At 54.3% G+C, this 12996-nt stretch overlaps 1 protein-coding gene across 1 annotated transcript; it reads right to left on the bottom strand.

Moving 5' to 3' along the window:
* Nucleotides 1-262: 262 nt before the first annotated feature.
* On the bottom strand, nt 263-3771 carry GUCA1A (guanylate cyclase activator 1A). The gene is made up of 4 exons (XM_009491610.2): nt 3574-3771; nt 1483-1632; nt 828-918; nt 263-423 (listed from the first exon to the last, which is right to left on the bottom strand). The coding sequence occupies exons 1-4, from the start codon at nt 3769-3771 to the stop codon at nt 263-265; spliced, it is 600 nt and encodes a 199-aa protein (XP_009489885.2).
* Between the last annotated feature and the right edge of the window lie 9225 nt (nt 3772-12996).

Raw genomic sequence — 12996 nt, 5'->3', positions numbered from 1 at the left:
CCTCTTCGCGGCAGCCTCTCCTCTTGCCGGCTGCAGCAGCTGCGGCGGGCAGGGCCAGGGCGGTGCCCGGCGAGCTCCGGGCTCCCCCAAACCCTCTGCCAGGGGAGCAGCGCCTTTGGAGCAGATCCTGGTCCCTGCGGCATAGTCTGTCACGGTCGCGCTGGCGCTGGGGGCAGCTCACCAGCTCCCACAACCACAGCACGTTTTGTTTTAATAATGCGAGGGGGAAAGAGTAGAGATGAAGGGAAGGCGTCCCGGGAGCCTACTGGGCAGCCTCCGCCTCCTGCTCCGGCTCGTGCGGGTTCTTCCCGTCGTTCTGGATCAACTGGACGATGTGTGTCAGGTCCAGGCTGCGGGTGAGGATCTCGAGCAGCACCTCATCCTTTTGCACGCCCTCCATGAACTCTTCCAGGGAGAGCTCGCCTGCGAGAGCACGTTGGGAAAAGGTCTGTTAAATCCTGCAGCCTTTCTCCCCCTCCGCCGGCAGCCTCGGAGCAGCCCCCCAGGAGTGGCACGGGCTGCAAAACGGGGCCTGCCTGAGGACCCGGGGCTGTGTGTTGTACGCCCCAAACCCCATCACGGCTAAACCCCACGCAGACCCCCACGCTGTCGGTATGAAGAGGGGCAGTTTGCGGTGTCCCCTCGGGCCAGCTGCAGCCCGCGGAGGGGACGGGGAGCTAAACCTTCACAGAGAGCCGCTCTCTGCCAGCCCTCCCTGTGTCCTGGTGTTTTGGGACATCCAACATCTGGAATTGCTCTGGCAGAGTGAACTGTGGGTGAGAGGGAAGCGGGAGCAGTGTTTGACATTGCATAGGAAAGTTCCTCACCGTCTCCGTTTATATCAATTTTGTCAAACACCATGTTAGTGAATTCCTCGGCTGTCATCGTTTCGTTGCACCGGTTGATAGCTCGAATAGCCTGGGGGGAAAGAAGGGCACAGGGGACAATTACCGAGCGTTGTGCAGATCTGTGTATCCGCTGGTACCTGTGCGTAAGTGACCGGACGTGAGAAGCCAAACTTTTTTGCAGGCAGTTAGGTTCTGAAAGGAATAAGTCCTTTCTAAAAAACTGGAGATTAAAATCACTTAAAAAGGCAATCAATGCATTAAAAGATTAAGTGGGCATGCTGGGATAAGCCAGGAGCCGTTCACCTCTGAAAATCCTTAGATTAAATTCAAGTGCTTATCTCGGCCTGGGTTTCAGCGGACGCGGTTAAACAACCCGCGATGAGAAGACGCGGGGTTGCTGCGTGTCGGAGCGTGCAGGTGCCGTGGGGGGCGTGGGGTGTTCGAGACAGGTCCGGCCAGGGCGGCCAGCCTGGCGGGAGGCCTGGCAGAGGACAAGCAGCAGGTCTGGCCAGTGCCTACTCATTTACCAGGGAGTTGTCTTTCGGGTTGGAATGTTCCTGTTACAGCCTTTCTGTCTACCTGCGTTTAATAAGCATCGTCTGTGAAAGAAACGGAAAAAGCTGAGCCCACTCACTTTGATGATGTTCAGCAATTCTCCCCGGTCAATGCAGCCGTTCCCGTCCACGTCGTAGAGCTTGAAATACCATCGCAGCTTCTGATCCACCTTCCCTTTCAGGACCAGACTCAGAGCTGCCACATACTCCATAAAATCTATGTAGCCATCCTAAAAAAGAAAGTTAGGCGCTGGATGAGATTAAAAGCGAAAAGTCAGGCAGTGATTTTCCTGGTCACTTTTGGAAGTCCCCGCTGGAAGACTTCCGTGTGTGGCCACCACCTTGAGAGCAGGGGCTTGGGGAGCGCAGCAGAGGCGCCGGGTGCGGGTCCCCCGCGCGCCCACCGGTTAAAGCCGCTGCGCCGTCCAGCGAGGGCTCCGTGTGGATCTGTGCAGAGCTGTTACGTGTCGGTAACGAACCAACTCGGCGTGTGTGCCTGGCCTGGGGACTAGCAAAGCCTCGAAAGCTAGCCTCTGCCGAAGGAATCTCCTTATGCAAAGCAGTGGTAATTCAGAGGTCAAAGAGGAGCAGGCTTGCGGAGATGAACACTGATGGATTACCTAACGTTAGCTGCACACACCTATAGCTCTTTTCTGCTGCAAAGGGATCTCGCATGCAAACCTCCAGGAGAGGAACGAACTCAGGAATTACCCCAGCATGTTGCTGACACCTCGGGCCGGGAAGGCGCTGCTCTGTCCCTGTGCCGCTTGTGTATCTGCTTCACATTTGTTCACGTCAAAAGCACAAACAGTTTTATCTTTGACTTTGCTCGTAGGTGTTTGCCTGCCGCCAGCTCACGCTGGAGACGTTCAGCTGGGCCCGCAGACGGCTCTCCGGCCGGGTTATGGTGCCAACGCAAAGCTGGGCTGGGGTGAGCCCACGTGCCGCCACCCTGCTTCCAGACACCGCCCCGTGACATTCACAGCTTCTAGAAGTTTGCTAAACACGTAGCGCCCGCCGCAGAGCATTTCAATGGCACGTACCATTGAGATACAGAGCACTTTGAAGGAAAATGGTACGTATTGTAAACCATGGAAAGTCCTTGGGAGGGAATAAAACGGGGTTTTGTCAATGAACAAAGCCACCACACCACAGGGCAGGTTCAGGAAGAGATCATCTGCTTTATCCCACTGCTGCAAGAGCCAGATTAGGTATAAATAGCTATTGAGCCCCATTCCCAGCAGGATTTCCTGTGCATCAGTTCCCTTTTCAGGCATGCGTTCAAACACGGGGCAGTGAGCAAGGTAAAGGCCAAGGCACAAACAAAATACCTAAAGGATTTAGATCCTGAACTGTATTACCTTCAGTGGGATTAAGCCCACTAAGCCCTTCGGGTTGCCATAAAATACATTCCTCATCTCACGTGAGGTGCAATTTCAAATCATTTGCAAGTAAAGGAGGGTGGTGGCTGCTCTGAGACACCAGCATCCACCCGCTCCTGCGGCACTGCTGCTCAGCTGGGGCGACCGCGCTCCCCAGCGCGCGCAGGCGCTCCGGCACTGCCCCGCTCCGGGGTCCAGCACCGCGGCAGCCCGAGGTGCAAAGCCTCTCTGCAGGGAACAAAAGGGCCCAAGCTCCTTATCGCATAGGATGGAGCACATGCAATAAAAGCAATGAAACTGTAATCCATTTATAATTTAAAACAATAGAGAAACAAACGCGATCTGTTCTGTAAACCGTAGCTCATGCCACGCTGCATGGCTCGGGAGCTCGCTGTTTCTGCATGAATGCAGCGCTTGTTCTCACGCCGCTTGCTTGTTCCTTACTGTCACAACATTCGCTAGTTAAGGATTAAAGGGCACTTCATTTTAAAGGGATCACAGACTACCAGATAAAACCCCGCTAATTTAACAATTTAAAACTAAAAGGGAAATATCAGTTCTGGGAGAAGTTATTTTCTCCCGGAGCAGTCAGCAGGTAAGGAGTTTTTGCTGACATTTTTCACCCTACATAACTGATTTTACAATTCATGAGGCCATAGAGAATCAGACCATACCTACTCAGACACACATCTATATTGCAGACACCCAAATACACCACATGCAATCCCACACGGGGAGCAGGGCTCAGCCGATCCCTGCAGCAGGCTGAGCAGGAAGGACAATATTTACCTTATTAAAGTCAAACGTCTCAAACATTTGCTCAACGTATTTGTTCGCTGCCAGACTCAGGTTTTTCAAGCCAAAAAACTGTTTGAACTCATAGAGGGTGAGCTGGCCAGAAGGACACTCCGTCATGAACTTCTTATACCACTGGTGGCACTCGGTAGAGTTCAGCTCCTCCACGGCTTTCCCATCCATGTTCCCCATCTCCACATCAAGTGCTGGTCACTTTGCAGCCCAAAATGGATGTTTTCTGGAATTTGAGGGCTTTCTTTTAAATTCTGCTTCTTGCCTTTAAAGTCCAAATCAGGAAAAAACAAACTGCCTTGTGTGCAGGCTGTACCGATTCAGTGTCGGTGGTGATGGGTGCAAAAGGCACCTCTCCCCAGGGAAACTCAAAAGCACAAAACCCTCTTTGGACAAGAAGGTGACATTTAAGTACCCAGCAAATCCCTCCCCAGCCAATGAGGCTCAGTAGGGTGATGGGCTCCTGGAGGCATTAAGAGTTCAGAGTTAAAATAGAAAGGAGGTAAAATGGGAAAGTCTTGCAGATTACAGGCCCAGCAGGAGATTATGAGGGTGGAATTTTCTCCGTGATGGTGTAATCTGCTAATCCACTTCATTTATGATTTTGTGGGGGGTGACATGAGCAATGACTTTTGCACCAAAATCAGAGTAGGAAGAAAAAGAGAGAGCCACTCGGAAGTCTCTGTGCTGTCACTGTCTTTTTGGTCTCCCTTAGCCTTACTCTGCCTGGAGGATTTCCAGATGGGGCTGGCAATTTCAGCCTGAAATTCCGGGAGGGGGAAGTGCCATTTCAGCTCCTACAAGAGACGCTATATGAGGGTAAATTTGGTGTGCTGAGACAAACAGAGAAACACAACTGCTTTGAATGAAAGCTTTAAGTGCTTTACATGCAGACACCAGCTGCTGTGAATGTCTCCTGGGGAAGCTGCCAGCTGCTGGGCGCCCGTGTTCAGCCTCTCTGGTCCTGCCAGTTGAGCATTTCCTCCACAGAACCCCCCGCACGCAGCACGTCCCGGGAGCGCGTCCTGGCCGCTGCGTTACCAGAACTCGGCTGACGCCAGTGGAGTTGAATACAGCTTCGATTTGCATTTATGATGAGTTACCATGAAAAATTCTGCATGTAAATATGACCAAAACCAATGTTGTTTTTACTTTGACGCACAGCATTCAGAGAAGGACTGGGAGATAAAAAAGTAAATCCTCAGAAAGTAGCATGGACCAGATCCTCCAGTAGTAATGAAATGGATGTGACTTCTGCATCTCTACCCGCAGAGAGCCTGTCCTACAGCACTAACTTTTTTATATCTGATAACTTTAAGACAGAGAGCCCAACTTTTATGTGTTTCAGAGCTCGGTATTGCTTCTGCACTGAAGCAAATTAGGAATAACTCTGCTAAAGCAGGTGGCATTACACAAGCGTAAAACAGTTATGAAAAAGGAATTAGACTGAGGAATGCTAATTGGATGTGCTAATCCTGCACTCGCCAGCAGCAGCAGGCGCAGGTGCCCGCTGCGCACAGCACCTGTGAGCAAGGTGAGCCTTCAGTGGGTGCCCTGGGCTCTGACCCCCCCACCAAAGGGGACACGGCTGGGATAGCCCGTCCTGAAGCACAGAGAGGGGTTGCAATATTGAGGCGTTCATTAATAGCAGAAAGGTTGCGTATTAAATGTGAGTACAGGCTCGCCAACTGTTTCAAGAAGTACTTGCTAGCAGTGCATCCAGTTCTCCAGAACGGGCAATGCAAAAGCTGAACTGTTTTGTGCTGCCTTTTGGAGAAGAGCTGCAGGGACGTGCCTCCTGAATTCAGCTCCAACTACTATCGCATTTCCGAGTGCCACAAATGAAAGGTGCTTTTCCATTCACTAAGAACAATACTTTGCCTGTGTCTAGGAAAGCCTAGGGAAAGAAGATGTCCTTTCAAAGAAGGAGCAGAATTTAGGCTCAGCTGAAGAAGCTGTTAAGTCCTTCCCAGGTTTTGCAGCGTGTGCTAAGGCCAGGCTTGTGCAGACGAGCCTGGCTGGGTGGCTGTTCGTGCAGTGCCGTGCACTGCTGACACCCAGTGCCTCCGTGTAAGCAGTTGGCTATAAATGACAAGACAAGTTGGACAGGGTTTTTAGAGCAAAATCCACACTGAGTGATTTTCTGGGGAGCAGTGACACAGCCTCACCACCCATTCCTTGGCTCACGTGTTCACTGCTGGTCATAACTCAGACACTCGACGGGAAGCTGAAGCCACTCCTGTTGCTGGTTTCATTGCTTGGGTTTTATTGCTCTTGACTACGGCTTTGGGCCCAGGATGGGTCTCCATTTCACAATGTTTGCACTCGGGACGTCCATCACCTTCCTGGTGTGATCGGTGTCGCGGTGGAAGCGGTACCCGCAGGTTGGCTTCTGCGCAGTGTAGAAGGGGCTGTACGAGTTGGAGCAACTTGGTTTGTAGAAGAGAAACCTGAAGGAGTCGGGCTGACGGCCCCCAAAATGGGCAACAAAAGGAGTGAGGTGAGCGGCCAAAGGCTGGTCCCTGTGGTGACATGCTGGAGACTGCTGGCTCGTTGGGATGGGTGGCGTGTGAGAGACCTCCTGCATCGCTTTGGTCTCCTCCGTTCCCTTTGGGCTCTTGCGGTCTTCGCCAGGGGCTTCTGGTGTTTTAGTCACCTGTGGAGCAAAAGAGCCAGATAAATGCATTGCAATTGCCCCCACACTTTGCCATCCTCATCAGTGCTTAAGGCCCCGATGCAAGAGTTGTGTGCTGGTGACCAAAAAGCAGCGAGTTAAACAAACCAGGAGAGCTTAGGGAGTGCCAGCCTGCTTACACTTGCTGCAAGGGCAGTCAACGGGCAGTATAAATGCTGAGAAGCCAGGTATTTACATTGCTTTAGCTAAAAATCTAAGGTGGTGTTACTTAAAGAGAAAGTGAGTTTAATATCAAACAATGTACTGGAAATAGGGAAGCGTCTTAGTGAAAATAAAGCGTACTGAGGGAATGCACATGACGAGACTCGAAGGACTTGATTCTCTCTTGACTTGCATTTCAGCTGGTTATTTGTAACGGTGCAGAGTGAATACAAAGTGCTACCCAGTTTCTGATGGTCCCGCTGTCAGTCTGACCTGGCTCACCCTTTCATCACTCGGGATACTACGTTTTCCTCCTGTGTTTGGCACAGTGGAGCCCTGGTCCCAGATCAAGGCCTCAATTATAATAGCTATAAATGATAGCGATACGTGCTCCTTGCGAAGTCTTCACCAACCCACCGCCATGGCAAACCAGCATGGAAATAGTTCAGCCCGGTTTGACCCACAAGACGCAATGAATGGGCCCTTATCAGTGCTGACAGAAACGTGACGCTGTCCTTCACAGACACAGCCTGGGCCATCAGCTCAGCAGGGTCCTGGTCCCTCTGCAGGTACCGGACACCACCCTGCACCTGGTACTGCCACGCGAATTGCTCTTTGCCATAACTCAGAGTGGATTTTTTCCCCCCAGAAATGTGAAGGGAAAACCAGGGTTGTTGACTCTTGTGAGGCAAGCTCTTCCTTTCTTTCCAGTTTCTGAAGTCCTGGAGCAAAGTCAGTGCCATCGCCCGAATGCAGGGTGCAGGGACCAAGGGCTGTGGAAACAGCCTGTTTTGCTCGTGCGTTTGCACGAACCCTTTGCAGAGGAGGTGGTGTGGATGTGTGCCCCAAGACACAGCGTGGGGCTGAGTTGTCACCCATGGCTGCTCTGAGGCTGTGCTTGACTGCGAAAGTATTTCTGCTGCTGTTATTTAACCGTGACTCAGTTATCTTGTTTTCATTGATGACACCTCTGTGCTAATGGAAACTGGCTCTCCCCCAGCAATTATCCGACTTACTCCTGGGCGTCCTAAATAAGCGCTTTGCTGCCTGGCTTTATTTTTAACCTTGTAAAGAGGTTTCCTAGTTTCCATGATGGCCTGGCTTACTCGGTGCTCTATTTCTGTTTCCTGTAGCTGGCTCTGAACACTGGCTCCTAAACCTATTAGGAGGGGGACACCTGCAAATTGCTTAGAAATCTCCTCAAAGCCTTTGGGGGAAATGACCAGATCCCTTACAGGTTCACCACCTCTTTTTGTCACTCGTTGCCCCAGTACAGCCACCTGCCAGATGCTTGAAAGGCTCCGTTGCTGGAGCTCAGGACAAGTGTTATTTCAGCAGTTGCTGCCGCAAGGAAACGTCAGTCCATTCTTTCCACAGGGGATAAAATAATGGTATTTTGACTCCTGAAGAGCAGATTTTGTACCGCTACAGCCATTTCAGTGTGGTTTGTGTATCCCTGCTCTGAACACACTTAGATTTGTTCAGAAATTATTATATTCAATACATGCATGATTATAGCTCATGGCCTTTCTCGCTTTGGAAGACAAGTATGCACACGACTGCTGCTGCAACTGCATCCACCCAGCAGGGAGGCATTAATGGTATTAAAGCAGTGCATTTGGGGTGTGGAGGTGAGGCCGTAGTTACTCTGAAAACCCAACTGCTAAATCACGTAGATGCTTTGGAGATGTGCAAGCCTCGCGTGCGCGCGGCGATGGAGGGCTGACAGTCATTTCCAGTGACAGGCAGGATGCCGTGCCAGGGAGTGCTGAGCTTGGGGCTTTGCTCTTGCGATGGGGTTCGTTCTGCCCTGGGGGTTCCTGCTCATCCTCTGGGGCATCTAAAGCTTGGCAGGAACATCCTTCATGCCCGGGTGAGTGCACCTGCTTATGTGATCGCTGTCTTGGAGGGGAAGCACCAGCTCGATGTCTGCAGCGCTATTTATGGCACTGCCACAGCTCTGTGCCTGAATTAAGAGTCCCACATAATCCTGCTGCACCCAGTCATACATTTAGAGATCCCTAATCCCTCCCAAATTGTCTGTTGTCTCTCAGAGAGGATCCTCACAGGTGGGGTCACAGGGAGAAGACTGACTTCAGTCATCGAGAAAGCACGAAGGGTTCAGACGTCCGCCCCAGCAGCGTTGCCCTGGGCGGCTGCCGGAGCCCTGCCCGGCTGCCAGCACTGCCCGTGCTGCCCCTGCGCCGCTGCCGGCCCCCTCGCTCTGCGGCAGGGAGTCCCCCCTCCTGCAGCTCCTCGCTGGCCCCACGGAGCCGCCCCAGACTCTCACGTGCGGTTGGCTCTGAGCTCTCGGCGGCCACGGGGGCAAAGCCAGCTGACGGCGGTGCAGCCGGGATTTGCGCAGCCGGGGAGGGACGATGCACCGTACCGACCGACACCACCAGGACCCTTCTGTCCCGGCCACCGTCAGGGCAAGGGTCTTCCAGCCCCTGCCCGCAGGAAGGGGACACGGTGAGCGGGAGTCCCGCCTGCCAAACCGTGAGCCCAGGGCTCCCACCTGCGAGGCCATCTCTCCGTCGGGGACCCCCGCATGCGGGGCCGTTCTGGGTGGAGGCTGGCGGCAGCGCCGCCGGGGTGGGCAATGCCGGCTGTCAGGGCCGTCCAGGCCATTGTGACCGCGGGGGTGTCACCAGGGTGGTGGCTGTCACGGGGGTGTCCGGGCTGAGCAGGGCTCTCGGGCAGAGGGTGCGGAGGAGCACAGGGGCTCAGCCGTGGAAATCGGGAGGGTGCTGTTTCTCCTGGCCTGCCGCGGCAGGGGAAGAGTCGCACCTGATGGGAACCACGCTGCTGCCGGTCCAGCCGGAGCACCGCGGGCTGCTCTGCTGGCCCTGCCACCGGCACCGAAATGTGGCCTTGGCAGCGCGGACCCGCTCCCCGCTACAGACACGAGCTGCTTCTCTTTGCACAGGTGCAGTTTGCTGCTCTGCAGCCACGCACGAGGGCTTCTCCTCCCGTCCCTGCCTCCCTCCTTCGGGTCCGGCTGGGGAGCTGCTCTGCACAAGCACTTTGCACACCTGCGAGCGTGGCAGGGAAAGATCTGCATCTGCGGGGAGCAGCTCCTCATGCTGATGCAAAGGCAGATTGTTCTGGGGTGTTTACCTGTATTAGGATCAAAGGCAGCCTCACACTGCGGTGTGTTACATCAGAGCAGCGCTCACATGGCTGTTTCTGTGCCATAAAATCTGCTGGCGGTCTTCCAAGTGCTTTCCCATGCTTTGCGCCCGGCCCACCTGCCCCTGCAGCTGCGTGGCCTCTGTCGCTCAGGGCATCATGGCGAGGGGCAGTCGCCCTCCCTTAAAAACAGAGCCGTGCCACCAAACTGGGCACCTTTTCTGCATCTTTCAAGTTTGCACTTCGCAGAAGTCAGCCCGCCCAGCACCTCACCTAGCACGCTCTTCTTGCTAGTCCTGAGCTTTTTCTGGTCTTCTGGGGGGAAGTCCGTGCTTTACTGGGAAGTGGGAGGTAAAGAACAAATATTCTTCATCTGAAACAAATAAATGGGAGTGTGCACATGAGCTCTTGCAGAATTGTTTAGCAGCTTGTGTTCGCTGGGATAATAAACTCACTTCAAAACACACACCCTTTCATGTTGTGAGGAATATGTTTTACTACGCTCACCGCCCAGGGTGAGGCGAGCCCACCGTCGGTGGGATGGCACAGGTACTGCTCACCGGCCCCGGATCTCACGGCTGCTGCTCCGAGTCCCCCCTGCCCCTGCCCCAGGGCCGGAGGAAAACCTTGGGAGCTGAATCACACTTTCCCGTTCCCGCAGAGCATCGCAGCGGCCGTGCGGCCCCTTTGAAGTCTCTTCAGTGTAATGACATTTTGTGGGACGCCTGCGTGCAGGAGCCCAGGCTTTCTCATTCCACAGGATTTTATTGGCTTCTCTTCTTAAAATAGTTCCTCTTCTCCTTCCCCTTTTCCTTGACTGTCTCTGTTTATCCTGTTCAATTTGTTCAAAGACTGGGAATACCAGCGAGCACGAGCCTTGCCTATCCCGCAAAGGTATCGTGTCCTTTGTCTTTCCAGTAGTGAGTGGGTCCCTCACTTCATCTGGTTTCTGCTTTCGAGAGGTGCCGGTGAATTTTCTTTAAATGCCGGGGGCTCAGCTAGATGGGCTTCTGCACAGAGCTGGCTCCAGCACCGCTCTCTCAGGAGGAATGTTGTTTCGCAGTTTCCATCCTATTACCGCTCTTATCTGCAGGCAGGATTATCCCTTTTACTATGATCTCAGCTAAAACACGACTGCATGTCCCTGCGGTGTGTTCCCTGCGCAGCGAGCTCAGGGCGTGCAGGAGTCACGCTCGTGCGAATGTTTGCAGGATTTGCAGGATCGTTTCCTTTCCCTGTCTCACACAAACAGCAGTTAAGATAACTGTGGAAAGGGTGCAAGTCCCACTAATTGCAGGCCTTGTGCATGGCACAGAGCCGTCCCTTCGGCATCACCCGCTGCTCCTGGAGCGGATCTCGGGAGCGGCAGCGGGAGCTGGGCGCAGGCTGCCCACGGAGCCCGCTCCCGGCCGGGGAAAGGCGTCTGGCCAGCCGGATGGAGCTGCACGACTGCAGACCGGGCGAAGTTCTCTGAAAACTGTCCTAAATAATTATAACCCCTATATTACAACCACAGTATTGAATCCGTGTAGTATGACATCTTAACTCTCCTTTTCTATTCCCCTGTTTGCCATTCATGTTAATTCACGTTATTTAAGTGCTGGCTGATGATTGATTAGATTTTCCTTTTGAAATACCATAACAGTACTCATTTTTCATTGTTCCCGGGTGATTTAATGTGTTGCCTTAATTTGTACTTTGCAGCAAGAAAAGGTTGCGCAACGCGTGATTTCAAAGTGATTAAAAAAGTGGTATTTATCACTGAAAAAAGAAATTGTATCGTTTTGACTCTCCAAATGTGGTGGAAATAGATAGATATAAGAATGGATGAGCTTAGCCTGAAGCTGTGTTTCAGAGTTAATGTTTTGACAGCTATTTTGGGTTGAAAGTTCTCCAGAAATTCCAGCATTTATTAATAACCAATGTTACTCATTAACACTCAGTTTTTACTTGTATGACACATACAATTGTTGGCATTGCTAGACACTTGTTTTTGTACCTGAAAAAAGACACGATTTGGGGTCAGGTCCCACTGTCTTTAAGCTTTTGTATCAAAAACCCCCAAACCCGGGTGGCGTTGGGCAGGGCGATGTTTCTGGCCATGCACCATCCTGCCGGAGCCAGCGGGGATCTGCGCGGGGGGCCGCACGCGTGGGAGGGGGGCTTTGCCGCTTGGTAAGACACCTCCTAAAAACTCAGCGCTAACAACTCAGCGCTAACTTGCTTTCCAGCACACACGCAGCAGAGGGACAGGATTGCAGTTCGGCTTCCCCAGACTTGGGGTGACGTTTCCTTGCACTGCAAGGACACCTGCAGATCCCAGGCAGGGACCTCGAGCCCCAGCGCTCTGCGGAAGCGGGGACGCAGAGAGTCTCGGGGAGCCCTGATAGCTTGTGGACCAGCTTGGGGGGGGGGGCTGCTGATAGCTTGTGGACCAGCCTGGGGGGCTGACAGCTTGTGGACCAGCTTGGGGGGGCTGATAGCTTGTGGACCAGCTTGGGGGGGGCTGCTGATAGCTTGTGGACCAGCCTGGGGGGGGCTGACAGCTTGTGGACCAGCTTGGGGGGGCTGACAGCTTGTGGACCAGCTTGGGGGGGGGCTGATAGCTTGTGGACCAGCTTGGGGGGGGGCTGCTGATAGCTTGTGGACCAGCTTGGGGGGGCTGACAGCTTGTGGACCAGCTTGGGGGGGGGCTGATAGCTTGTGGACCAGCTTGGGGGGGGGCTGCTGATAGCTTGTGGACCAGCTTGGGGGGGCTGATAGCTTGTGGACCAGCTTGGGGGGGCTGACAGCTTGTGGACCAGCTTGGGGGGGGGGGTGCTGATAGTTTGTGGACCAGCTTGGGGGGGCTGACAGCTTGTGGACCAGCTTGGGGGGGGGGGGTGCTGATAGTTTGTGGACCAGCTTGGGGGGGGGCTGATAGCTTGTGGACCAGCTTGGGGGGGGCTGACAGCTTGTGGACCAGCTTGGGGGGGGGCTGGTAGCTTGTGGACCAGCCTGGGGGGGCTGATAGCTTGTGGACCAGCCTGGGGGGGGCTGATAGCTTGTGGACCAGCTTGGGGGGGGCTGCTGATAGCTTGTGGACCAGCTTGGGGGGGCTGACAGCTTGTGGACCAGCTTGGGGGGGGGTGCTGATAGCTTGTGGACCAGCCTGGGGGGGCTGATAGCTTGTGGACCAGCCTGGGGGGGCTGGTAGCTTGTGGACCAGCTTGGGGGGGCTGACAGCTTGTGCCGTGCCGGGGATTTTCGAGAGGCTCGGACGTCGGCCCTCGGCACCCACGTCCCCGCAGCAGAAGGCGCTGGCCCCGGCCCCAGCCCCGCTCCCGCCGGGAGGGGACCCCGAGGAGCCCCCCGGGCTGGGACGGCGGCTCAGCCCCGGCCCCTCCGGCCCCTGGCACCCCGCGGGGCGGGGGCGGGGGGGTTCCCCGGGGGCGGGC

Source organism: Pelecanus crispus, chromosome 17, assembly GCF_030463565.1.
Source record: "Pelecanus crispus isolate bPelCri1 chromosome 17, bPelCri1.pri, whole genome shotgun sequence".
Lineage (NCBI taxonomy): Eukaryota > Metazoa > Chordata > Aves > Pelecaniformes > Pelecanidae > Pelecanus > Pelecanus crispus.
The sequence above is the reverse complement of the archived record's forward strand: the minus strand, read 5'-3'. Positions and strand labels throughout refer to the sequence as shown.